We start from the raw sequence: 24,660 nt of genomic DNA, 5'->3' as shown, positions 1-24,660 counted from the left end.
TTACGTTAGTCTTATTTCTGCTCGTGACCTAAGATCTGAGAATTTGAATCTCAAAAGACTATATATTAGCTGCTCGTTACCTCAAAAAAGAGTATGTATTAGTTGCTGTCGAGCTATGCTTATGTTAGCCCTATTTTGCTCGTGACCTGAGATCTGAGTATTTGAATCATACAACAAAAGAGTATATATTAGCTGCTTGTTACCTCAAAAAAGAGTATATCTTAGTTGTTGTCCAGCTATGCTTATGTTAGTTCTATATCTACTCGTGACCTGAGATCTGAGAATTAGAATCATACAACAAAAGATTATATATTATCTGCTCGTTACCTCTTTTTGAGTATATATTAGTTGCTGTCGAGCTATGCTTATGTTAGTTTTATTTCTGCTCGTGATCTGAGATCTGAGAATTTGAATCAGAATCATACAACAACATTGAAATAAGAAATTTGTTTGAAATCATGTATTTTTCAGGGCCCTCTGACCAACAATTGGTGATGATCAGCCACAAGTTTACTAAACTACTGACATGACACTTATCGGGGATGGATCTACCTTGAGCAACAGAAGAAAAAGGGGGGAAGTTTTCTCTATATACCATACCATGCCAGCCAGTATTTGAAGAGACAAGGTAACAAGAGTGGGGTCTGAAACTTGTTTATCATTGAGCTTTGAAGTTAACCCACCTCATTAAATTCCCTTCTTTGTCTTGTCCTTTTAATGGAACTGTAGATTTTCACTTTCGATCTCTTATCAACCTTCTCTGTCTCTATCAACTTAGTTGGTCCAATGCTAAGCTGGAAGATGAGTAATTGTTTCTCCTTGTCAAGTATATAAACAAAGTGAGATCAGAAATTCAAGAATACAATCACACCGCTAGTAGATATTGTTCTTTTTGGGCTTTTCCTTTCGAACTTCTCCTCTAGGTGCTTTTAAATGTATCTGTTAGGGAAAGGTTTCTACACCCTTGTAAAGAATTTTTCGTTCTCCTCCACCCCCGATGTGGTATCTCATGATCCACCCCCCTTTAGGACCCAACGTTTTGGCTGACACTCGTTTCCCTCTCCAATCAATGTAGGATCTCACATATTACCTTCTAGGTTTCGTAGCAAGTCTTTTTTCTGCTAGTAGAGGGATGTTACGTAAGAAAATGCGCCTACAAGTTAGTTTGGAATGACTTTTTGAGTGAACACTTTTTTTTCAATGATGTAAAATAGAAGAGATTACCACTATAAAGGTCTCTCATTATCTAGAGTTAGAATCACAATTGTCGGGTTTTACCATTATAAAGGTCTCTCATTATCTAGAGTTAGAACCACAATTGTCGGGTTCTGATTTGTTGCAACGACATCTTGAGAGTTCAGTTCGGTAGGTAGATTTGAGAAATCGATTCTCAAAGAAGCAATCTCCTATATTATCTAGAGTTAGAACCACTCAAACAAGGGAGGTAGGAACATGGTTTACAGGCTAATGAATTGATAGGTATGAGAAAGCTAAGCATTGAACCATTAATTTTCATATCAAAATATAGGCTCATATCAAAATGTGTCATAACTTTTTTTCTTTTTTCATATCCAATATAATTCTGCATTCGGCCGTCGAAAACTATATCATAATCATATTCGAGAACAAAAAATGGCCGAAATAATCCTCGTAAATTTCATACATTAGACAAGCCTTTTATATGAACAATAATGATCGTGATATCATCGGTTCGATTTTCATGTTCCATCCATAGTTTATACGACTTGGCTGCAATGGCAGTGCACGCATCCTGAGGATCTGCATAACTTGATGCCTATACGAACAAAAAGAAAACATCAGAAATTTTAACACGCGAGATATCATGACGGTTTTACTAGAAATCGATCACATTGCGTACCATATCAACAACAGTTTGACTCGAAAGGAACTCGAAAACTCCATCACTAGCAACCACAAAGAACAGATGATTAGCCTTAAGCGGAAGAACTAAAACCTCAGGAACAGCAATTACACCAATCTTCTCTGCAGTACTATCTCCTATGCTCCTGGTAAATGCAGTCCCAGGATACAAACCATTTTGAACCCAGAGTCGAGGCGGGTCACCGCCCTGGCTCTCTTCATCGCCCCAGCACTGAATATCAGGATCCATAAGCCCTTCCACTTGATCAACACTAAGAACTCTAGCCCCACAAAGCCTAACTCTCTCATACTCATCCTTTCTAAATGGTGTTTGATCGTTTGACAAGTCCTTGGCAAGGACACGGTTCCCTTCCTTAACTGCAATTACAGCTCTTGAATCGCCCACATTGGCCACATAAAGGGTATCCCCAACAACAAGAACTGTAATAGCAGTTGTTCCACTCATTGAATCATCAATTTCACTTGTATGCAGCTCATCATTTGTACACAAAAATGCTGAATTATAAGCTTGTACAGGATTATCCAACAATTTGGGATCATTACAAAGCTTTTCTATTAGCTTATCCTTCACAAAATTTGAACACTGCATTCCAAATTGACCATGCCCATCAAAAACACCAAAGAAATGAGCATTTGGGTTACCTTGAATACTTGTTCTAATGCAGAAACTGTCTTGATTTTCTTTATCAGGGGATTCAGGGTAGAACCCACGCCGAGACAGCACCAAGTATTCCAAATGATAGTTGTGGGAAGCAACAGGAATGAACTCCAATGATCTTTCGATCACTGTGTTCTTATCTTCTTGATGAAAGTCTTGGGATTCTCCAACCAACGATTTTGGGTAGGAACAGCAACATTTTGTGTGTATACAACCCATGTTTTTCAAATGGAAGATACAGAAAACTAGAAAAACTGAGAGTTCGAACTTGCAGGCAAGGTGTTCGATGAAAGTCCTCAAAGAAAAAGTACCATAAATTTACAAAATACCCAACTCTGTAGCAAAACCCGGATATTTCTTACATTATCTAACCAAATCCCATCATTTTTCCAAGAGGAAAAGCCAGATTTTCAGAAGAAAAGTTGAGAAGACGCAAATGAACAGCAAAATCTATGTACAAAGACAGAGAGAAAACCTTCAAACGAAACCTTACTTTTACTTCGAGTAAATTTCCTCCTGACGCAAAGGCAAGCACCGAATAGGGGATCAAAAATCAAGTAATTAATCTGAACAAACAAGAACAGATAATATTTCAAGCAAGCGATTGATAAGTAACAGCAAGTTATGAACAAAAAACAGAGGAAAGGGGGAGGCGAAATGGAGCGGGGAAAATTCTATTACGCTTTTGGAGAAGGATCACAGCTCGAGGCGATAGAAAAAGCGAAGAAATCGAGAAAAAATTAACCCTATGAACAAAATTTGTAGTGGAAAGAGTTGATGTAACGTGGGATTTTGAAGCCAACGAAGAAACACTCGAAGCTTTCAGTGAGAGAATATGAGAGAGAGAGAGCACAGGCAAGGTACAAGATTGGACACCGAAGTGACCCAAAAACAGTATGGAAAAATTGTTACCAAAATTTTTTTTTTTTTTTTTTTTTTTTTTAAATTTCTGGTAATGGAGAATTCTAATTTTTCTTTCTTTTTTTCGTCCACATGTGATAATATATATATTTTTTTAATTATTTAAAATAAATATTTTTAAAATATTTTAATTGAAATTATGCGACGTCCAATAAACCCCATGAGATTATGACGTATTAAATTGTGGAAATATATATATTTTTAATTAAAATTAATGAATTTATAAATATTTTTATACGGATTTTCATTAAAATTAATTTGTGGCCCAATTATTGGCCAAATTCAAATAACACAAAAAATTTAAGGTCAAAAATGAATTTTCTTTTCTTTTCTTTTAAACCTTTAAGACTGAAATTTCCAAATTATTCTTAATTTTGTTGCTAAAGATACTATTTGTACAAGTTTTGGTCATTGTCCCGTTATGAACAGTTAAAAGTCTATAATTGAGGTTTTTTTTTTTCTTCAAATTGTGTGGTTGATGTAGATTTTTTTAGGATTTGAAAATTTCGAGCCTTATTTCTCGTGTTTTATGGCTAGATATGTCTCATGTGGAGTCGGGGCCATAGGAACCCGCCCCAAATGGGAGAGGGATACCCCGTTTAGACGGGCAATACAAAAATAGACAAGATTATATATATATATATTTCAAATTGTGTGGTTGGTGTAGATTTTTTTAGGGTTTGAAAATTTCGAGCCTTATTTCTCGTGTTTTATGGCCAGAGATGTCTCATGTGGAGTCGGGGCCATGGGAACCCGCCCCAAATGGGAAAGGGATACCCCGTTCAGACGAGGAATGGAAAACTAGACAAGATTATATTCTCTGTCTCAGTCTCATCTTTCTGATATAAATATATTTTTTTTATCACATATTAAAATATTTTTTTATTATATTAAAAAAATAAATTAGTTAATTTTGAAACTCTAATAGTAATATTTAAACTAAAAACTACGTCGTATATTTTTTGTATTTTAAAAATGGTGTTATAATATTGAAATTTAAATTGTAGAGCATGTGATTATAATGATTATTTTTTTAATAAAATTTATATTAAAAAAAATTAGGTCGGATCTCAACAAAAATAAATAGAAAATTTTGAGACGATATTTTATTCTTTCATCAAACGACACGATTTTGTGTTACCATTTAATGTTTGTGTTATCATTTAATGTTTGGATAAATATAACACTATCAAATCTAAATTAAATCAAAGGTCAATTATGAAGATCCAACAAAGATTCTCATCAAATTTTGCCTTTTTGTTCAAATCTGAATTTTAATACTTTTTCTCCTTTTTAAATAAATATATTATAATTTTTCAATGAATTTTACTATTACCATCATTTATATACATTATTTTTTTCTCGTCTACCTAAAATATATATTCTCGACTAATTAAAAATTAGAACATACAGTAAAAAAAATCAATATCCAAATTGTAAGCACTGTTAAATGGTAAAAAAATAATTCATTTCGAGATGGTCGGGTGTATAAATTTCAGTTGATTCTAGTTTAGAACCATTCGTCGAGTGCATTAAAAATAAACTCCACGTCGATAATCACAATCTTTCTCTATTGTCATTAAGAACGAGTCAAATAAATATAACTTAATTAATTAATTAGCTCACATTTATGGTGTTTTAGTCATTTAGTAAATTCCATTAATATTAAAATATTATGTTTTTCTTTTTTTTTCTCCAATTTTTGTTATTTTTTAAAATACGCCATTAATTAATTAATTAATTAATCTTGCTAGCTATCATTGAAGTTGAGCTGAATACTGGTTTCGGTTAGGTAATTTGGGCCAGGCCCACTCATCTTGAGAAGTTGGTAAGCCCAATATGTTTTTGGTTGAGGCCCGTTAGGCCCATTGGGAAATTGATGGGCCCAAACAAATGGCCTCGCCTACACGTAACTGTTTGACAAAAAGCCCGAAAGAATTAAGGTTTTTTTTTTTAATTTTTTTTTCGTAATATATATTTTTTAAAAGTTAATTGATAATTTTTATAAAATAGAATTTATATTAAAAATATAAAACATTCTAACAAATTTAATAAACTCAAATTTCAATATTACAACATAGTATTCCCGTACACACATATTTAACGTGAGTAGAATGATACGGTCGTACACTTTTAACCGTACGCCGTCGTGATCTTGGCACTCTCACGGCAAGCCTTAAAGGAAACTCGAGCATCATAATCATTTTTCGCTTAACTTTGTGGCATTGTCGGACTTTTGCCAACAGAACATGGCTTGTGCAAAATCTAAGCTTATTCGGCCACATACGTTGTTTGTATGTGTATGTCCAATCATTGCGACATAACTAACAACTCTATCGAGACACTCTCCCAACAACATGACCCACTCGTTGTGATGTTGTTCGATGTCTCGAAACACATTGGTCATCTAAGAATTGGACTAACCAACACCATCACATGCATCTCATTCTTATCGTAAATGGACCTTGAGTTCCTCCTTGAGACTTATTGTGAGTATGTCAAGATCACGATGTCACATAGTTAAAGAAGTACGACGGTGACACGGGGTAGGACGGAAAGTTAACCTTGTCTCATTTAATTAATAGATAAAAGATTTCTCCTAACTACGGAGACTCTTCACATCATTTCGGAGCAGATTTTCGTAGGTTAAATGAATATTTCTAACGTAAATAATTTGAAGCGTTTTGAGCTCAAAAGGGCTTGTGCCCTTAGAATCTAAGAAACCGTCCAAAAGCAAAGGGACAAAATGGAAGGTAAATGAGACCATTTCAATTCCCAAATATCTCCCACTACTGACACACTGGGATTTCATTCCTCTCCCTACCCCTATCCCCTCTCTCCCTCTCTATGTGTAGTAGGGTATAAGTGGATTCTCCATACGGGTCGATACGTACAATGGTACGACAGATCTCAAAGTCCTATTTGTCACTCGATTTCTTTGCCTTCCGATATCTATTCAAGATATAAGTGGATTGCTCGAATTTCTAACCAAAAAAATCTACACAAACCAAATTACCCGACCTTATTCACCAACACGTTTGGTTGAAGAGATTCAAATATATCTAAATTCTTAGTCACCAATTAGTTAAGCTATACTCAAATTGAAATAATATGCAATCGAGAAGTCAATTGTAGGGCAGATAGCCCTAGCGATATGTGGGCGGCGCTATGCTCAAATTGAGATAATATGCAATCGAGAGGTCAATTGTAGGGCGGGTAGCCCTACACGACATGTGGGCGGCCCCCCAAGAGAGAAGAAAAAAAAAAGGTAAAAAAGTGGAGGACGCATTAGAGGGGGAATAAAGGGCAGGCTGAGTATCTGTTGGATGATAAAAATGTCTGGACACGAAACCATACACTATTTTCATCATAGGCTGCCTTGGGTGGGTGCCTTCCACGCCAGCCTTCATCATGCAACACAAACATTTTTAATTATATAATAAAACCAATCAAATCTTATTTTTCCCAAAACTTTAAATTTTTTAAATTTTAAATTAAAAAATTNAAAAAAAAAAAAAAAAAAAAAAAATTATGAATTTTTGTAGATAAATATAATATTTTTAAATAATTAAAAAAATGAACAATTGACTACCCAACCTAACCCATCTCAAAAATAAAATATTGGGTTGTGAATCTTAATCAGGTCATTCAAGTCATTAACCCGTTCGGTCTGACTTTTATTAAACCTTTAAAAATAATAAATGTATATTGCTCGATTAAAAGGTTAGAAGTTCGAATTTCTTAAATGGGTGGCACACGGAATTATAATTTTTTTTTTTTTTTTGGCTTTTTTTGTCCACTACTACACAAAATGGTTCAAAAATCTTAGGCGTGACAAGCCTAAGTGGGGTGCATTATCATGAAATTTATGATTTTTTTTTTTTAAATATATATATATATATATATATATATTATTTTAGAGGCCCCAAGCTTCTTGGTACTTCCACGTCACCATCCCTATGTCTCTATATGAAGCCCCACTTCCCATTTTTGGATTTTTTTTTTTTTAAACTGAAAAAAGAAATAAATTAAAAAGAAAAAAAAAAAAAGGAACAAGTCAACCCCACATTCATCACTCTCATTAACCAATTGAATTCCTCCACATCATCATGCTCTGAACTCTTGCCACGTGGCATATAAATGATAAAATTCCATCTAACTCCCTGACTAGAAAATCGCCGGCTTGGTTTCTTTTATCTAGTACAGCCGCCGCATTCCACCGGCTTTTTCCGGCGCGCGGTGAAGGTTTGAAACACGACGCTTCCGATTGCCGGAAACTCGTCCGCCGTACAACTCCGGCATTTCAATCCAAGTGGCTCCATTGCTCCGACCACCCTCGCCCACACTCGATGCGACGCGGAGGTCGTCGACACCGAAACCTTCGCCGGTCGGAACACCTGAACCGCTCTCTTCAACATCCGAACCAAATCCTCGCCGTCGCCGTCGTCGTCGTCGTCGTAAATCGAACCAACACACTCAAAACTAGCGTAACTGTAACCGTCCTCCGGCGTGACATGGATGGTGGAGTACCGATCGCCGTCGATTCCATTCATCGAGTAGCCACAAGGGTCAAACCCAAAATCACAAACAAGAGCATTGGGGTTAATTTTATTGATTCCGGCGAGTTCCGTCATTTCTTTTCCGGCAGCGTCGCCGGATTTTCCATCGCCGGGACGGCGGAAGAATTTCCGAGCCAGAGTCCGGTCGAGCTCCGTCATACAAATTTCCACCGTGTAAAAATCAGGAAGCAAACGGGTTTGATCGCAGGCGGAGAACACGTGCCAAGCATGTGAGGGGAGGTTGGAAGGCATAACGGAAGCCTTACGGAAACAGAGGTGGTTAGGGAGGGTATTTTCAAGGTACAGAGCTTCGTCGTGAAAGCTTGTGTGAGGGAAAGGCTGTGACAGAGGAAAGATAAAGTTACCGCGAGTGTAACGGCAGTAGGAGAGTGTAAGGCCGAGATTAAGCGCGTGGTGGAGCAATGGAGGGATGGATTTGAGTAGCTGAGTGGTCCCACAGGTTTTGATGATGATTTTGGTTGGGTAAACGAAAAGGCTTGATTCGGATAACACGTAAGCGTCAAAGTAATGGTTACCAACGGCGGAGACGACGGTGCATTGGACTTCGCGTAGGACTTGTTCCAGAGAATCGAAGCTGATTTGGCGAAGGCCCACATTGAGGAAGACTGGGTCGTCGCCGGAGAAATGGAGCTCCAGGCGCTTTTCGAAGCCTTCGAAACCGGAAACCGCCATTAAAAGAGGTGGAGAGATTGGGAGAGAGAGAGAGAGAATATTAGAGTAAAGGGTGGGAGAGAGAATGGGAGAGGGTGAAATTTATAGGTGGGAATAATGGGAAGCTTAGAGAGAGATATAGAGAGAGAGGTTAAGAGAGCATGCGGATGAGGCAACCAAGAATAATGATTGTGAGCATTATAATGAACAAGTGAATAAGAGATGATAATGCCACAACAAATAACAATATATATATATATATATATATATATATATTTTATATATTTCTTTGCTTATGGTTATAATAATAATAAGAAAAAAAAATTTAATTTGGCCTCTTAAACTATAAATTAATATTTAAAATGTTGTAATTTTATCGTTAATTTCTTTTATTTTAAGTGTTTAAATTATAAATAATATGCCCGTTGTGAAATTGTTAAAATTAAAAAAGAACGACATTAAAACTTAAAATTGTGTTGTAGAAGCACCGTCCACCTCAGTGTACATTTTAGTTAATTTAGGGAATGATCATGAATTTATGAGTGAAGGAATACATCTCCATCCATTGGTGTACGAGGCCTTTTGGGAAGCCTAAAGCAAAGCTACGAGAGTTTATGCTCAAAGTGGACAATATCATATAATTATGGAGAGTCGTGATTCCTAATATGGTATTAGATCCATGCCCTAAACTTAGCCCTGACAATAGAATCCTCAAATATCAAACAAAGATTGTGAGCCTCGAAGGTGTAGTAAAAAAGTGACTAAGGTGTCGAACAAATGGTGTATTTTGTTCGAGGGCTCTAGAGAAAGAAGTCGAGTCTCGATTAAGGGGAAGCTGTTCGAGAGCTCCATAAGCCTTAGAAGAGGCTTATAGTGTACTTTGTTCGAGGGGAGGATTATAATAGGAGTTTATGCTAAATATTTAAATTTCTTAATTTATATTTAAATTAGGAATGGGTGGTATTATTTGGGAGCATTATAATGCATAAACCATGAATTAATGATTGATATGAGATTAGAGTGGATGGTTTAAACTAAACTAATCACTCGATTAATTTGTTTGATTAGTGTTAATTAATTAAACATCCAAGTTTTCATATAACTTTAATTTTATTTAAATTAAATTAATTATTCACCATTTTGGTTTTATTTTTATTAAGGAAATTGGATAAACTCAATTATATTTCATGTTTTTCTAATACCCAACAGCCAATTTACATTATAATTATTTTATTTGTGAAGTTATTTCGTAAATCTTTTTTTTTTAATGATGATTAATGGGACATTATCATATAAATTCTTATAATAAATATTAAAATATGGATAATTTTGTAAATTAGAGCTTAATTGGTGTTTATATGTCTCAAAACAATGATTAAATCTGCCTTTTTAGAAGTGACTTTGTATAATATATATATATATATATATATATATTGTCTTGAAAATTAATAGTTGAATTATCTAAATAAAATATTTGGGGAAATAAAGTCTATTATTGGGTAAAGATTTAATTTTTTTTTTTTTTTACTTATTTTATTTTATTGTCCTAATTTTACATAAAAATTTATTTTAATTGTAGCGAAAAAAATCAATTTATATTTATTAAAATTATGTGATTACAAACTAATAATTATATGAATTTAAATCTTTAATTTTCATTAATAAATTAATATGAAATAGCAACAAAAATTATTATATATATATATATTTTATAAATAAGTAGTGAAAATTCAGAAAATGAAATAAATGAAAAAATGCTCAAATTTATTAAAAACGATATTATTCTACAAAATAGTCTAAATTAATTTATTGGTAAAAATTTATAATTTATATTGATATAATTATTATTTTCAGATTTTATTATAACGATGAAAATTAAAAATTTTCCGTAATTAATTTGGTAAGAATTAGGAAAATAATAATTAGTTAAAGTGATTTAAAATAAAAAGAAAAATAAATAATTAGTTTGAGAGAGAGAGAGAGGGACAAGGTGATGAAGGAACAGTACAAAACCATGAAAGGAACCTAAGTTGTGAGGGACAGAACATGTCTGTCTATTCCTAAGAAAGCAAATAATTTTTATTTTTATTTTTTGTTTTTTATTATTATGAATTAATAATAAATAAATAAATAAATAAAACAAGACGTGCCCAAAAACAGTACCAAAATGCATGCCCTTTCTCTCTATTTATATGTAACATAACAAACCCACAAAAGGGGAAACATTAAAAAAAAAACAAAATTCATCCATTTAATTAGCATTCAATTGGTCAAATTTGGAGTGTGAAGTGCCGTTCCTATCAATGATTTCAGAGTCGTACCTTTAATTTAGTCATGTCAATAGAAACCTTAAGTGTCGGATAAGGAAGAGCTCAATGGTATACTTTGTTCGATGGTTTCAGAGAATGAGTTGTCGTGGTATCAGATTCATACCCTGATCTTAACTTAGACATGTCAATAGAATCCTCGCGTGTCGGACAAGGGAAGCCTCAATAATATACTTTGTTCGAGGGCTCCAGAGAATGAGTTGACGTGGTATCAGAGTCATACCCTTATCTTAACTTAGTCATGTGAATAGAAATCCTCAAGTATCGGGCAAGAGAAGACTCAATAGTATATTTTGTTCGAGGGGTCTCGAGAAGGAGTCGTCAAGGGAGACTTAGAAGGAGTTCTCAAAGGAGGCTCAATGACATACTATGTTCGAGAAAAGGATCGATGATGATTATTGGAGTCCCACGTTAGCTAATCGAAAAGAGATCACTGTTAAATCACCGTTAAAGAGGAGAAGTTAGGAGAAAGGGTACTTGTGTTTTTGGAACAACATGATTGAGTGCCGTCAAAACTGTGCTATTTCCCTATTTCGTTGTCGCACTAATTCTTAGCTTTTAATTTAAGACTATTCCACACCACAAGATTAGGTCAATAATTGAATTCTAACAAGCTTCTTCTTCCCTTCATTATTGTTATGCATAACCTATTTACGACACTCTTTCGAGATTCACGATCTAATCGTAGGAAGCTTACTCTATAGAACAAGTCAGTTGGCTTAAAATCTATTTACGATCACTAGTAAATATTGTCCATTTTAGTTCGTTACGTATCAGCCTCACGATTTTAAAACGTGTCTATTAGGGAGAGGTTTCTACACTCTTATAAAAAATGCTTCGTTTCCTTCTCCAACCGATGTGAGACCTCACAATCCACCCTCCTTAGGAGTCTAGCGTCCTTGCTGGCACATCGCACGGTGTCTAGCTTTGATACCATTTGTAACAGCCTAAGTCTACCATTAACAAATATTGCCCGCAATAGCTCATTATGTATCACCATCCGTCTCAGGATTTCAAAGCACGTGTCCATGACACAAATGACCTGTAATTTAGTCTCCACTCTATTCTTAGAATAAACATTAATAGCATATGAACGGAGTACGAGATTAGAAACCATAAGAGTTCTAAAAAAAGTCGTTTAACGTGGCCTCCCTTGTGATTTACTTGCATAGAACACATTATGAGAGTTTAATCAAGATGGGTATGACGAGTTTGCTGAAGAATGACTCGTGATTTAGTTGCACGTCAAAGATAATGAATAGATTAGAGTTCATTCAATAAAATATATTCTTAAAATCATACCTTAAAAAAAAATTATATATATATGAGTTTGGAAAAATGGTCAACCAAAAACTACTTTTAATTATCAATATCTCTTCTTATTAAATCTTAAAAAAAAAAAAAAATATTATTATTAAAAAATATATATATATATATAGTCGTCAACTTCTCCCTACCCAAGGTTATATATGCTAAGCCGTTGTTATCTTTCTCTTGGCCGTAGGCGACGCAAGAACAAATTGACTTAACTCACTTGTCGCTGGAAAGTGAGGGTCGCACAATCGCTAGTCCGCTGCCTCCGAAAGTGCGATTGTGTCAAGTATATATATATATATATATATATATATATATATATATATATATATAATTAGGGTTTTGTTAGTGTGGGAGAAGCAGAAAGGGCGGTGGGGCCCACAAGGGAAAACTTTAGGGTTTTTGGGAACACCATAAGCCTTTAGCACACCCAAGAATCATGGATCTTCCTTCTCCAACTCTATGATTGGGTCCCACAAATCGGCTATGTGTACCCCCGACAACCACCATAAGTGGGCCCACCGAACCACAAAATCATCCGACGTGTGTCCCAACAGCTCAACTTAGTGGGCCCACAGACGACCCCCCCCCCCTGTTTTGTCTTTTTTCAGTTCGACAAGTCGTCCCCACTTTGCGACGCTTGTGTTTGTGCGACAATCGGCACAGTGCTACAACAATTTAGCTGATAGCCGCCATATATGGCTACGGATTTTGCACGCCTTAAAACACTTTCAATCACAAATCAATCGTTAACAGATATTGTCAGTTTTGCCATATTACGTATCATTGTCAACCTGACGGTTTTAAACCTTTATAAGTAATGTTTCGTTCCCATCACATTGTTTTTAAGGGTGTGAAAATCTATCTCTAACAGACGCATTTTAAAATCGTGAGACTAACGACAATACATAACAGATCAAAAGCGAACAATATCTGCTAACAGTAGAGTGGAACGATATATCTAATATATTATTGCATCAAACGATATCAAATTTAAAAACACAGATTTTATAATTATGTAAAAAGATATTATATAAAGTTAGGTCAATATACACCAAGAGAAATTCTTTTTTTTTTTTTTTTGCCATTTAGAAAATTTTATTTAATTTAACTTAATTTATTACATACCCACAAACATACGCTAAATTAATAAAAGTACCTTTTAATTTTAAAAAAGTTAAAAAAAAATATTCTTAATTTATTATTATTATTATTTTTTTTTTACATTTTAGATTTTAAGAGTAGTATTTAATCTTTAAAAATTAATAATATTTTTAAATACTTTCAAATTTTAAACGTATTTTATACTTTATTAGCAAATTTCAACTAAAATTAGAATATACTTCAAAAATTTTATTATTAAAAGTTTGAAAATTTAAAAATATATTTGTATTATTTCCATTGTCCACAAAATCTTTGGGCTGTTCCCGAGAATTTTTGGTTTTGCAGCCAATTCTTGTGACTAGTTCAAGCACAATCGAGTATATTGTTTTTTTTTTTCTTTCAAAGATTAATTAATTAATTAATTAATTTTATGGTCATATATATATATATATATATATATATATATAGAGAGAGAGAGAGAGAGAGAGGCTCTAAATCCTACGTGGGAAACGACAAAAAACAAGACCATGCATGTACCTTATGATGACCTTGTTGGATGGCGAAAGATTTAGAAAGGCACAAAGATCGCAAGTGAGTGAGATTTTAATATATATATATATATTGGTGGCCACACAATCTTGCATGCCTTACCCATTTCACTCCCCCACTAACATATTTTCTTAACAATTAAATAATTCCCATTTAATTTAATTTAATTTAATTTAATCCTTCTCTCTCCTCTTTCTCTCTCTATAAAGGAAGAATCCAAGACGACCCAGCTGGCCCTTACACATTAATACTATACATTTAGCGGGAACGAATGTACTCACAACACTAATGAACGGAGTTACACAAAGAGACACCAAGATATTTACGTGGTTCGGAGAGAAGAAGTTCTCCTACATCCACCGGTAGTAACCAATCACTAATAAACTAAGTGTTACAAGTAAATACCTCACTATGTCACTCAACAAATATGATGTGACACCCAAAACTCTCCCATCTCCACCCACTTGTTAGGAAGTGTCACCCAACAAATACAATGTGACAACCAAAACTCTCCCAAATCCCGATATCACTCGTTAGGAATGGATATGCTGAATGGAGGGAGAACTCTCTCATTATATAGCATTACAGAATCAAATCTCGACTAAGACTAAATCTAATTCAAATAACCAAATCAAATCTAATCCAAAAACCAAATCAAATCTAATCTAAAAAACCAAATCAAATCAAAACAAAACTTATGACAATTTACAACAACAATCAAAGAACGTGTTGAATAATCAACTCCGAGAAGTTTGATCTACGGTCAGGCAACTACCAAGAAATGAGAAATGTCGATTTTGATAGGGGAAAGATGATCGAGTCTATGATATCAAAAGGGTTGTTGAAAGAGAACCCGACTACCTATAACATTTGACGTTCTGGGGTGTGAACCCCATCAAATTCGACCGACTTTTGGATAAAAAGAAGTCCAATAAGTCATCATTTTGTCAATTACGCTAACGGATCTTAGTCAAGTGTCATTGTTTAGCATAATCGATGTAGTGTGAGTAACAAATTTAAATTAGTGAGTCTCGTGATGATTATATTAACAAATTTAAATATTTTTGGAATTGTAAATTGTTAATATGAGAATCTAACTCGATTACACCACGCAAAGAGGTATGATTTTGGTGGGTGACTTTTGGGAAGGCCCTTATCCCTTATCCCTTGGGCTCTGGAAGCCTATCAACACTCTCACCCCATGCCTTGTTCTTTTCTCCTCTCACCCCATGCCCTTATCCCTTTTTTTCTTACAACCAATCATTTATATGTACTGTTCTCTTGTTTCTCTCATTAACATTTCTTCTGTTGCCTCAAATAATAATAAATAAATTTATTTAGTTTAGACTTATTCAAAAAATAAAAAATTAAAATTTTAAAGTTGTATTAAACATAAAATTTTGAATTTTTTTTTTTAACATTTTTAAAATATAAGAGACGAATAAATATAAAATTAAAATGTTTAAAAAATTATTCACGGATAGCCAAATTATGAATATATAACGACATCTGAAAGTTCATAAACTAAACTAACAATATAGCCAAATTTATTCACGGAGACACTTGATTTTCTCTAATGATTTTCTCTAATTAATGTGGACGCCTCGACCCTTGAACTAATATATATTAATATATATATTAGGGAAATCCNTATATTCCATGAAACACAGGAATTACTCTTTTTTTCTTTTTTAGGAAAATACTCGCACTCTCGTTAAAACTAATATATAAGATATTACAAGAAACTCTATAGAATACTCATGTAATTCGTAATTCGCTTTGAATGAGATTTTTTTAGATGAAAAATTTAATACAGTGGAATAGAGGTCAGACTATTTATTCTTAAAATATATTAATTTTTTTTTATTTTTTATAGAAAACCGAGGATGATATAAGAGTTAAATACGAGAATCTTTTCCCGGGTAAATGATGGTTCAAAATCCTTTCACGTGAATGTTGAAAATCCTTACACGAAGAGGACCATGCTATATCCACTATATTTTAAGCTCCCATTATCCACTATCTAGTTATTAAANAAAAAAAAAAAAAAAAAAAAAAAAAAAAAAAAAAAAAAAAACATACAAGATGTTGGACCGTTTGGTGTTTATTTTAAACTACCGATTTGTCAGATACCAGATTTGTGGCCACAAACCGAACACAAATGACTTCGAATCCAAGTTTCTAAATTTATTATTGGAATTTTAAGATTCAAAATATTAGTATTTAGAAAAAAGAAAAAAAAAATTGAAATTTCATTTTTAGAAAATGTGTTTTCATTGAATTATGAAATTTAAATACAGTACAAAATGATATGAATTATAAAACAAACCTATGACACAAAGTTATTTAGATGCTAATTTCCACTGATTAAACTTCAACAAAGTCTAGGCTTAAATTTGATAAAATTGAAAGACGAGCAAAATTTGATACCGTTTAAAATATTTAGACGAACCCTAAACCCTAAACCCTAAAAATTGTTTTCCCTCAAATATAAGTGAAAACGATTTTTAATTTGGTAAAGTAATTTCCCTAGTGGCTCACTTGGCTTTCTTTTCACTAAGTTGCTGGCATAAAACGCTGTCGTTTTGTGGAGAGAGAGAGAGAGAGAGAGCAACGAGGGCATGATGTTCCCTCTGTTCCAAACCCAAAAGTTGAATTACTTTTTCCAAACATTTTCTCACGAGGTCTCAACCCAAACCCCAATTTAGATTTCTTCTTCTTTCCTATGAATATTTAACATCGAAAATGGTAGCATTACCCACATCTTGGAACTCTAAATATGCATTTTCTTTTAGGTTCTTAGTCTAAGAAATGTTAATAATTACGAGTAATAAGTGTCATGATCGTGTTGGTTCAAACAGTGTTTATGGTCGCATGTCCGATGTTCCAATCAAACTTGTCTAGAATGTGTTGTCTATGGCCACATGCCCGTTCCAAATTTATTTTACATGCTTTCATCTTAATAGGTCTTTACTATTTCATTCTCTATAAACCATTCACCGAAATCATGTCTAGACCCGACTAAAATACCCCAAAATGTACTACATGAATTATATCCGTATAACAACTTTCAAGCTTACTTTCGAACTCTTTTTAAAAAATCTCTCAACGCTCACATTTCCTTAAAACATTCCTCGCAAACGAGCAAATAACGACATTTTTTGCAACGTCTAAATTAACATCACACAATCACTGTCCCACTGTTGCAATAGTGCAATTGTGACAATAAACGCATCTCCTCTCTTCATTGTCCCGAGAAATATAGCAAATTTTCAAAAATAATTTTTTTTTTAAATACGAATTAGAAAATTAAGTTTAAATACTATTTTGACCCTGAACTTTCATATATATTTTATTTGAATTTCTTAAAACGTGGTTCCCAAACATTCATTACAAATTAAACATAAAATCTATTTCTACTTTATCCACTTTCAAGCACTTGCTTACAAGTTTATATCGTCCAACAAACAAAAATAATAAAATAAAGCACACGCATTCTGGATAAAATGATTTACAAATATAAAAAGAAAAGGATACAAAAATTTAGACACAAAAACATATTACTTGAATGTTTGGGAACCATAAAGGAGAACACACTATGAAAGTTCAGGAAAAAAACAGATTTAAACTTTTTAAAAAAATGCATTAATCAATAAATTTAAATCAATTTTCCCTTTCTTTTGTAAAAGTTCAATATTTTTTTTATTTTGAAAAATATGTTTGAATTATGAGCGCCTCTCTCTCTAAGCTATACGATATATAAGGGTACCGAGGGCGTACCTTAAGAAAGCCAGAGGCTGATTGTGAGGGGCACCAGATAACCATTCAGGTAGCGAAATCAGGTTCAGGTTCAGTAGCTCAGAGAATAAAGGTTCCGATTCAGTCGAATTAATGTTCCATTCTCCCTTCTTTCTTGAACTGTAAACTTGTTCAATCAGGAAAGGTGAATGAGTGAAGTTCGTAAAATTAATTCTCCCTTTCTTTTTGTAAAAGTTCAAATAATTTTTTTATTTTGAAAAATATGTTTAATTATGAGCGTCTCTCTCTAAGCTATAGGATATATAAGGATACCGAGGACGTACCTTAAGAAGGCCAGAGGCTGATTGTGAGGGGTACCAGATAACAACCCAGGTAGCAAAATCAAGTTCAGGTTCAGTAGCTCAGAGAATAAAGGTTCCGATTCAGTCGAATTAATGTTCCATTCTCCCTTCTTTCTTGAACTGTAAACTTGTTCAATCAAGAAAAGGTGAATGAGTGAAGTTCGTAAAATTAATCCTCCCTTTCTTTTTGTAAAAGTTCAAATAATTTTTTTATTTTGAAAAATATGTTGAATTATGAGCGCCTCTCTCTCTCTAAGCTATAGGATATATAAGGCTACCGAGGGCGTACCTTAAGAAGGCTCGAGGCTGATTGTGAGGGGCACCAGATGACCATCCAGGCAGACAAGTGCAATTAGAGGGTACCAAAAAGCTTCTCTTCTGCATGCACTGATAATGAGAACAGGACAAGCAGGTGCACACTGTTTCAAAATAAACATAAAATATAATTAATCTATTAACGAAAAGAAAATATAGCACAATGATTTTGGTGTTCTTATGTAATCATTAGCTTATGTGCCTATCTTCTTCCCTGACAAATCAAAGTGGGACGAAGGGGCAATGGCACGAAATGCACGACGCGACAGAAATATATGGGTACGTATATTTTCAGAAAAACCCGTTACACTAAGACCCACAGAAACACGTATGGGTTCAGGGTTTTTTTAGATTGTACAATTTCAAAAATCTTCAAATAAAATTCCTATTACCTGAAAAAATAAAAATAAAATGGGATATGTGAAGAAAATCAAATGGGATTAGACTGGTTGCCACTGAAATGTATGTATGTATGTATGTATGTCCTTAACTTGTGGCATTTACCAACTATATTTGTTCTGAGGCAAGAGACAAGAGACAAGAGACAAGAGACAAGAGACAGACAGGATGTTCCACAAAATGTAATCCCCTGGAGTTACCTGTTCATTTAGGTAATGAAATAAATAGGTCAATAAATTCTTTTAGAAACTCAGTAAACAGGAATCGGACAATTAATTATTATAGCAAACAGACAAGTGCTTTTCATTTCACTAAAGGGCATTTTTTTTTTGTTTTTTTTAAGGTTTGCACATTTAAAGTGCAAAGTTTAGAATTTATAGTAGAAGAATGCGCTGTGTGACGCATGCAAACTAAAACATGGAGTTGTAGAACAGTGAAAAAGGCAGTTCGTAATCTCCTTTTTTTTTTCCTTCATCTTATCACATGAATCAAATACTACAATAAAAATGTAGCCCGCTATAGTAAGATTACATACCTGGGTCGAAATCTCAACTGGAGCTTTAACAGCCGGATAAATGCTGACCTGAACGAGTAAAAAGGTTTAAGGAGTTGAGGAATAACTTTCAGTTCCATATGGTATAAAAGAAATGTTAGGATCACACAACAACACACACGATCTAGATTAACACAAATAATAGGAGAGAGAAAATGCACGAGAAATATTGACTAAAGGTTTATATTGATGACCTTAGTATATAGTAAAAGAGAATACAGACAACGCAGAAATTACATTTTCAAAGCATTGACTGGGAGTATATATATATGGTTTCAGCTTTGACATATATATGACCATTTTCCATAAAAAGTAAGCATTTCAGACAACTTGCTATACACACTGTCTCAAACTGGTACCTGCCAACCATCATTAATCCTAAATATGGGTTTACCCATCTACGAGATGTGCGTGCAATGCCTTGTGAACATATGAGACATAACAAAAGAAAAATATTGATGATCGTGCGGAGCAGTTTTGTTTTAAGTAGAAATTCCGTATAAGTAGACAAAAAATCCCAACATACCATCAGACAAGCACTGATAAGTAGGGCATTTCACTAAGTATTTCCGCCTTGTACACGAAGATAATTATATAAAATCATTTTTTGATGCCTTGATTTTTAACACGAGCAAAAGGCAAGAGGAAGATGCAGAAGGTTTCACGCCATGGCATTCATCAAGCTATATCTATAGTGGAATTCAATCATATGAAAATTACAATGGGTTGGAGAAAATATTTTCAAAACCATGATCAATCCTTGCACAAATTCAACATTCCATCCATTTTTTAGTTGTTATATATATGTGTGTGGAGTAAAAGTACAGAAACTCGCGAGCCATGGGGACAGAACATGTCTACAACATTCTAGGATGGCAGAATAAATGATAATGGCAGCAAATATATGATAATGGTAGGAAACATGAGGTCATTCAACTTGCGAGGAGGGGAGAATGTTGGCATGAGAACTTTATAACAAGATTGAGCTCAACTCTAAGCAATGAAACGTTGTAATGCTTAATAGTACAGAAGAAGAGTTTACCTTCGCATAATTGTATGCCTGCCAGCAAAATGGCTCCTCTAGTTCGACTGGAGGAAGATCCTTACTCATTTTCTCCATTAAAAGTTCCTCAATACTGACCACATCGCTTGCGCTTTCAGCCTCGACATCACTATCTGCCTCCTCTACACTAGAAGAGGCAGAACTTGAAGAATGCCAGCTTTGGATTTGCCAGGGTGAAAAACATGATAGTTCCAGGAAAAGTTGCCTCAACACTTTTTCCCAAGAGCCCTCGTCCACTTGCTAAAATTTTCTACTCAACTGAATGCTCGGTAGTAGAAACTGTTCCAATTGAAGGAGTTCCATCGAAAGATACAATCCTTCTTCTAGGAAAGGGCATAGTTACAGTACAGAATTCCATAGACAGAGGAGCTTTATAACCTTCCATCAGGCACAGCCTGAACAAAAAAGCACCTTTATCCTCAGAGACCATGGATAATTGGTAAAAATCCTTTAACAGGAGGCCCAGAAGCACACATTGCCTGATAACGCATTAAAACAAAATTACCAAGTGGGGGAGAAAACATCACAGCTTGCTTATCTATGCCATGTTCAGGAACTTGGGCACAAGGATGGAATGAAAATCCCTCAATGTGAGTCTTATTAGACCCTGCAAAGGGGAAGGAAACATCAGGCAGTCTTTATTAGAACTTCTTTATATGACCACAAATTTTTTTTTCTGAATTTTGAAGGACATAACAACAAATTACAGCATATTTCCATAATTCCGCTATGCATTCAGCCTTCGTCAAAAGCAATAACAGAATACTTTGTGAGAACAAGATTAAACAACACACGTTGTGATGACAAAGATTTGCATTTACTAAATCGTGAGACCAGCAACACCTGTTAATCTACTGCACGTGGTAGATTATATTACATTAAGCGATGACGAAGACCAGTGAGGAGAGAACAATGCTACACGACATACTTATTGATGACAATGGCTTATATTTAGCACGTCCTCAAACCAGTAACACCAGAAAATCTACTGTATGTGCTAGATCGATATTACATTTAGTGATGACAAAGTTTTGGGAGAATAAGATCACAGCACACACTTAATGATGACATAAACTTGCTATAGATTGATATTCCATTTGACGCACATCACAACAGTTACACGAAAGCTTGTGCACTACAACTAGGCCATCGACTTAGTAGAAAGGAAGGAATAAATTACTTCCTAACTAGTTTTTGAACAAGCAAAAAAAATATATAGGAGTAGAAGTGAACAATCTCAACTAACCTCTTCCTTCTCTCAACAAATGCAGCAGCTAACTCAAAATCATTCGGAAGTAAACCCTAAACGCTAGACGTGAGATCGTCTGAAGTATATCTATCATTCTCGGTCTTGCATGCTGTTCGCCACCGCCTCTCCACCACTGGAAACCTCCTGTAAAGGAAAGCCAAAAGCAAACTGTATTTTCATGATCTCGCGTCGAAGAAGCAGTTAGAGAATCAAATAGAGGTGGAATCTCGGAGATTAGGCTATTGAAATATGAAGAAACTAACATTATTGAATATACAACCACATCGTTTGCCTTGCAGCAATTTTTCTCGCATTCAACCTCAAAAACATCCACCGAAACATCAAAATCAAAAGCTAGTTAACAGTGAGAAAGTAATTCTATCTTTCGAACGATTCCATGGAAAGAAGAAACAAGTATTCATCATACAAGCAGGCATCGCTAATTCGAAAGGAAAACAAACGGACAAATTCTAAAATGAAAAGAAAAGATCGAGCTATTCAATTGCGAAGCCACAGAAATTAAACATGAAACTGATAAAAGGATAATCAGTTAAGAATGAGATAGAAAATAAAATCGGGAAGGTCTGTATTATCATTCATATTAATATCCTTTAAATGGGATACAAGCAAAAATATAAAAGAATTAAATATTGATAATAAAATAAAATATACTCTAAATCAATTCATAAATAGAAGAATATTAAGATATAATATCTAAGATATATTCCATAAATAATATATCTCAACACTCCTCCTCAAGTTGGAGAGTGTATGTCAATCACGTCCAACTTGTCTTTACGGTAGGTCAATAACACCCAAGTTGTCTTTCGCTCTTGTCTTTCCAGTATTGAAAATATCCGTAAAAAAATAGACCGCTTTTGATTGGTTTGCATTTTTAGACTTTCAAGAAATTATTGAATTTTCAAGAAAGATGCAAGACTCAGAAATAAGTCGCAATGATTGACTTGAGAATTGTAACTTGTCCCATTTAATTTGATTTGGAACAAGTGAATATCCTCCCTGATCACTTCTTGGTCCATGCATAAATGCTTTAGTAGATAATAACACCAAGATCAGTGCTTTGGATCACTTGAGAGGCTGTGAAAGAAAATACGAACATCTTGACTATGTCACCTTTGAGCTTGGTGAGAAATTTGAAGATGCTTATAACGTATTCTTGATATTGGATGATCGGCGTAAAGGCTTCACTGATTGAGTTAGGGTTTGACTTTAGGTTTAATACTCCCCTTGGACTCTGAGTCCAAGGAGGTATTAGGAATACCACGATCGGTGCTCTGATATTAGGAATATCAAGATCGGTGTTCTGATACCATGTTAAGAATGAGATAGAAAATAGAATTGGGAAGGTTGTATTATCATTCATATTGATATTCTTTAAATAAGATACAACGAGTACAAATGAGGAAAATATAAAAGAATTAAATACTAATAATAAAATAAAATATACTCTAAATCAATTCATAAATAGAAGAATATTAAGATATAATATCTAAGATATATTCCATAAATAATATATCTCAACACTCCTCCTCAAGTTGGAGAGTGTATGTCAATCACGTCCAACTTGTCTTTACGGTAGGTCAATAACACCCAAGTTGTCTTTCGCTCTTGTCTTTCCAGTATTGAAAATATCCGTAAAAAAATAGACCGCTTTTGATTGGTTTGCATTTTTAGACTTTCAAGAAATTATTGAATTTTCAAGAAAGATGCAAGACTCAGAAATAAGTCGCAATGATTGACTTGAGAATTGTAACTTGTCCCATTTAATTTGATTTGGAACAAGTGAATATCCTCCCTGATCACTTCTTGGTCCATGCATAAATGCTTTAGTAGATAATAACACCAAGATCAGTGCTTTGGATCACTTGAGAGGCTGTGAAAGAAAATACGAACATCTTGAATATGTCACCTTTGAGCTTGGTGAGAAATTTGAAGATGCTTATAACGTATTCTTGATATTGGATGATCGGCGTAAAGGCTTCACTGATTGAGTTAGGGTTTGACTTTAGGTTTAATACTCCCCTTGGACTCTGAGTCCAAGGAGGTATTAGGAATACCACGATCGGTGCTCTGATATTAGGAATATCAAGATCGGTGTTCTGATACCATGTTAAGAATGAGATAGAAAATAGAATTGGGAAGGTTGTATTATCATTCATATTGATATTCTTTAAATAAGATACAACGAGTACAAATGAGGAAAATATAAAAGAATTAAATACTAATAATAAAATAAAATATACTCTAAATCAATTCATAAATAGAAGAATATTAAGATATAATATCTAAGATATATTCCATAAATAATATAATCAGATGAGGAAATGATAACCTGGAGAAAATAATAGCGTCGAAATTTCTGAAGATCCAAATGGCTCTGATGCTGCAACAATCAGACACTGGCTTCTTCTTCGCAACGGGTGCTCAATAACGGTCCGAAGAATGGCTTATATAAAGATGGATGCAAACGACAGGGCGTCTATTGGTTTTGCAACGGGCAAATCCATAAAAAAGGAAAATTCCAAATTTAAAGTATATTATTTTGCAGTAAAAGTGAAATTTTCTATTATGTTTGAGTTATAGGGAAAATTAATATTTTCCAGCCGAAATAAATTTAGATTAATCAAATTATGACCTGAAATTTAAATATTAACTAAATTAATATGGCGTGAATGATCCCCAAAATTAAACCATGCAAATTTAATCATGGAATTTATTAATGGATTAAGATATTATTAATCAATTAATTGAGTTCGAATAGGATAGCATTTCAATTTTAAATATTGTCCGATCAAGGACGGTCACATATTAATCATGTGTTTAGTGTCACAATCGCACTCTTGTGGCAGTGAGATAGCAATTGTGCAGCAATTGTTATAACTCAGCGAACAAGTCAATCGGTGATAATTCGAACTTCACAAATAACATTGGCGTATGCTCGAGTAACATTTGAA

At 34.0% G+C, this 24,660-nt stretch overlaps 3 protein-coding genes and 2 long non-coding RNA genes across 5 annotated transcripts; 1 reads left to right on the top strand and 4 right to left on the bottom strand.

The window, feature by feature from the left end:
- Positions 1-107: 107 nt before the first annotated feature.
- On the top strand, positions 108-891 carry LOC111807215. The gene is made up of 2 exons (XR_002816926.1): positions 108-628; positions 730-891. It is a non-coding gene; the product is annotated as an uncharacterized LOC111807215 (long non-coding RNA).
- A 593-nt stretch (positions 892-1,484) lies between these two features.
- LOC111807212 (probable protein phosphatase 2C 35) lies at positions 1,485-3,458 on the bottom strand. Its single transcript, XM_023692828.1, has 2 exons — positions 1,880-3,458; positions 1,485-1,795 (listed from the first exon to the last, which is right to left on the bottom strand). Exons 1-2 carry the CDS (start codon positions 2,777-2,779, stop codon positions 1,658-1,660), a joined length of 1,038 nt encoding a protein of 345 aa, XP_023548596.1. The 5' UTR covers positions 2,780-3,458; the 3' UTR covers positions 1,485-1,657.
- A 3,895-nt stretch (positions 3,459-7,353) lies between these two features.
- On the bottom strand, positions 7,354-8,779 carry LOC111807517 (S-adenosylmethionine decarboxylase proenzyme 4). Its single transcript, XM_023693264.1, has one exon. It carries the CDS (start codon positions 8,731-8,733, stop codon positions 7,675-7,677), a length of 1,059 nt encoding a protein of 352 aa, XP_023549032.1. The 5' UTR covers positions 8,734-8,779; the 3' UTR covers positions 7,354-7,674.
- Positions 8,780-17,033: 8,254 nt separating this feature from the next.
- Positions 17,034-20,821, bottom strand: LOC111806984 (AP-5 complex subunit mu-like). Its single transcript, XM_023692541.1, has 7 exons — positions 20,780-20,821; positions 20,416-20,676; positions 19,356-19,403; positions 18,926-19,020; positions 18,396-18,525; positions 18,089-18,226; positions 17,034-17,924 (listed from the first exon to the last, which is right to left on the bottom strand). Exons 1-5 carry the CDS (start codon positions 20,819-20,821, stop codon positions 18,459-18,461), a joined length of 513 nt encoding a protein of 170 aa, XP_023548309.1. The 3' UTR covers positions 17,034-17,924; positions 18,089-18,226; positions 18,396-18,458.
- A 16-nt stretch (positions 20,822-20,837) lies between these two features.
- Positions 20,838-22,204, bottom strand: LOC111807356. The gene is made up of 3 exons (XR_002816939.1): positions 21,949-22,204; positions 21,683-21,829; positions 20,838-21,043 (listed from the first exon to the last, which is right to left on the bottom strand). It is a non-coding gene; the product is annotated as an uncharacterized LOC111807356 (long non-coding RNA).
- Between the last annotated feature and the right edge of the window lie 2,456 nt (positions 22,205-24,660).

This window comes from Cucurbita pepo, chromosome LG12 (genome assembly GCF_002806865.2).
Source record: "Cucurbita pepo subsp. pepo cultivar mu-cu-16 chromosome LG12, ASM280686v2, whole genome shotgun sequence".
NCBI lineage: Eukaryota > Viridiplantae > Streptophyta > Magnoliopsida > Cucurbitales > Cucurbitaceae > Cucurbita > Cucurbita pepo.
The sequence above is the reverse complement of the archived record's forward strand: the minus strand, read 5'-3'. Positions and strand labels throughout refer to the sequence as shown.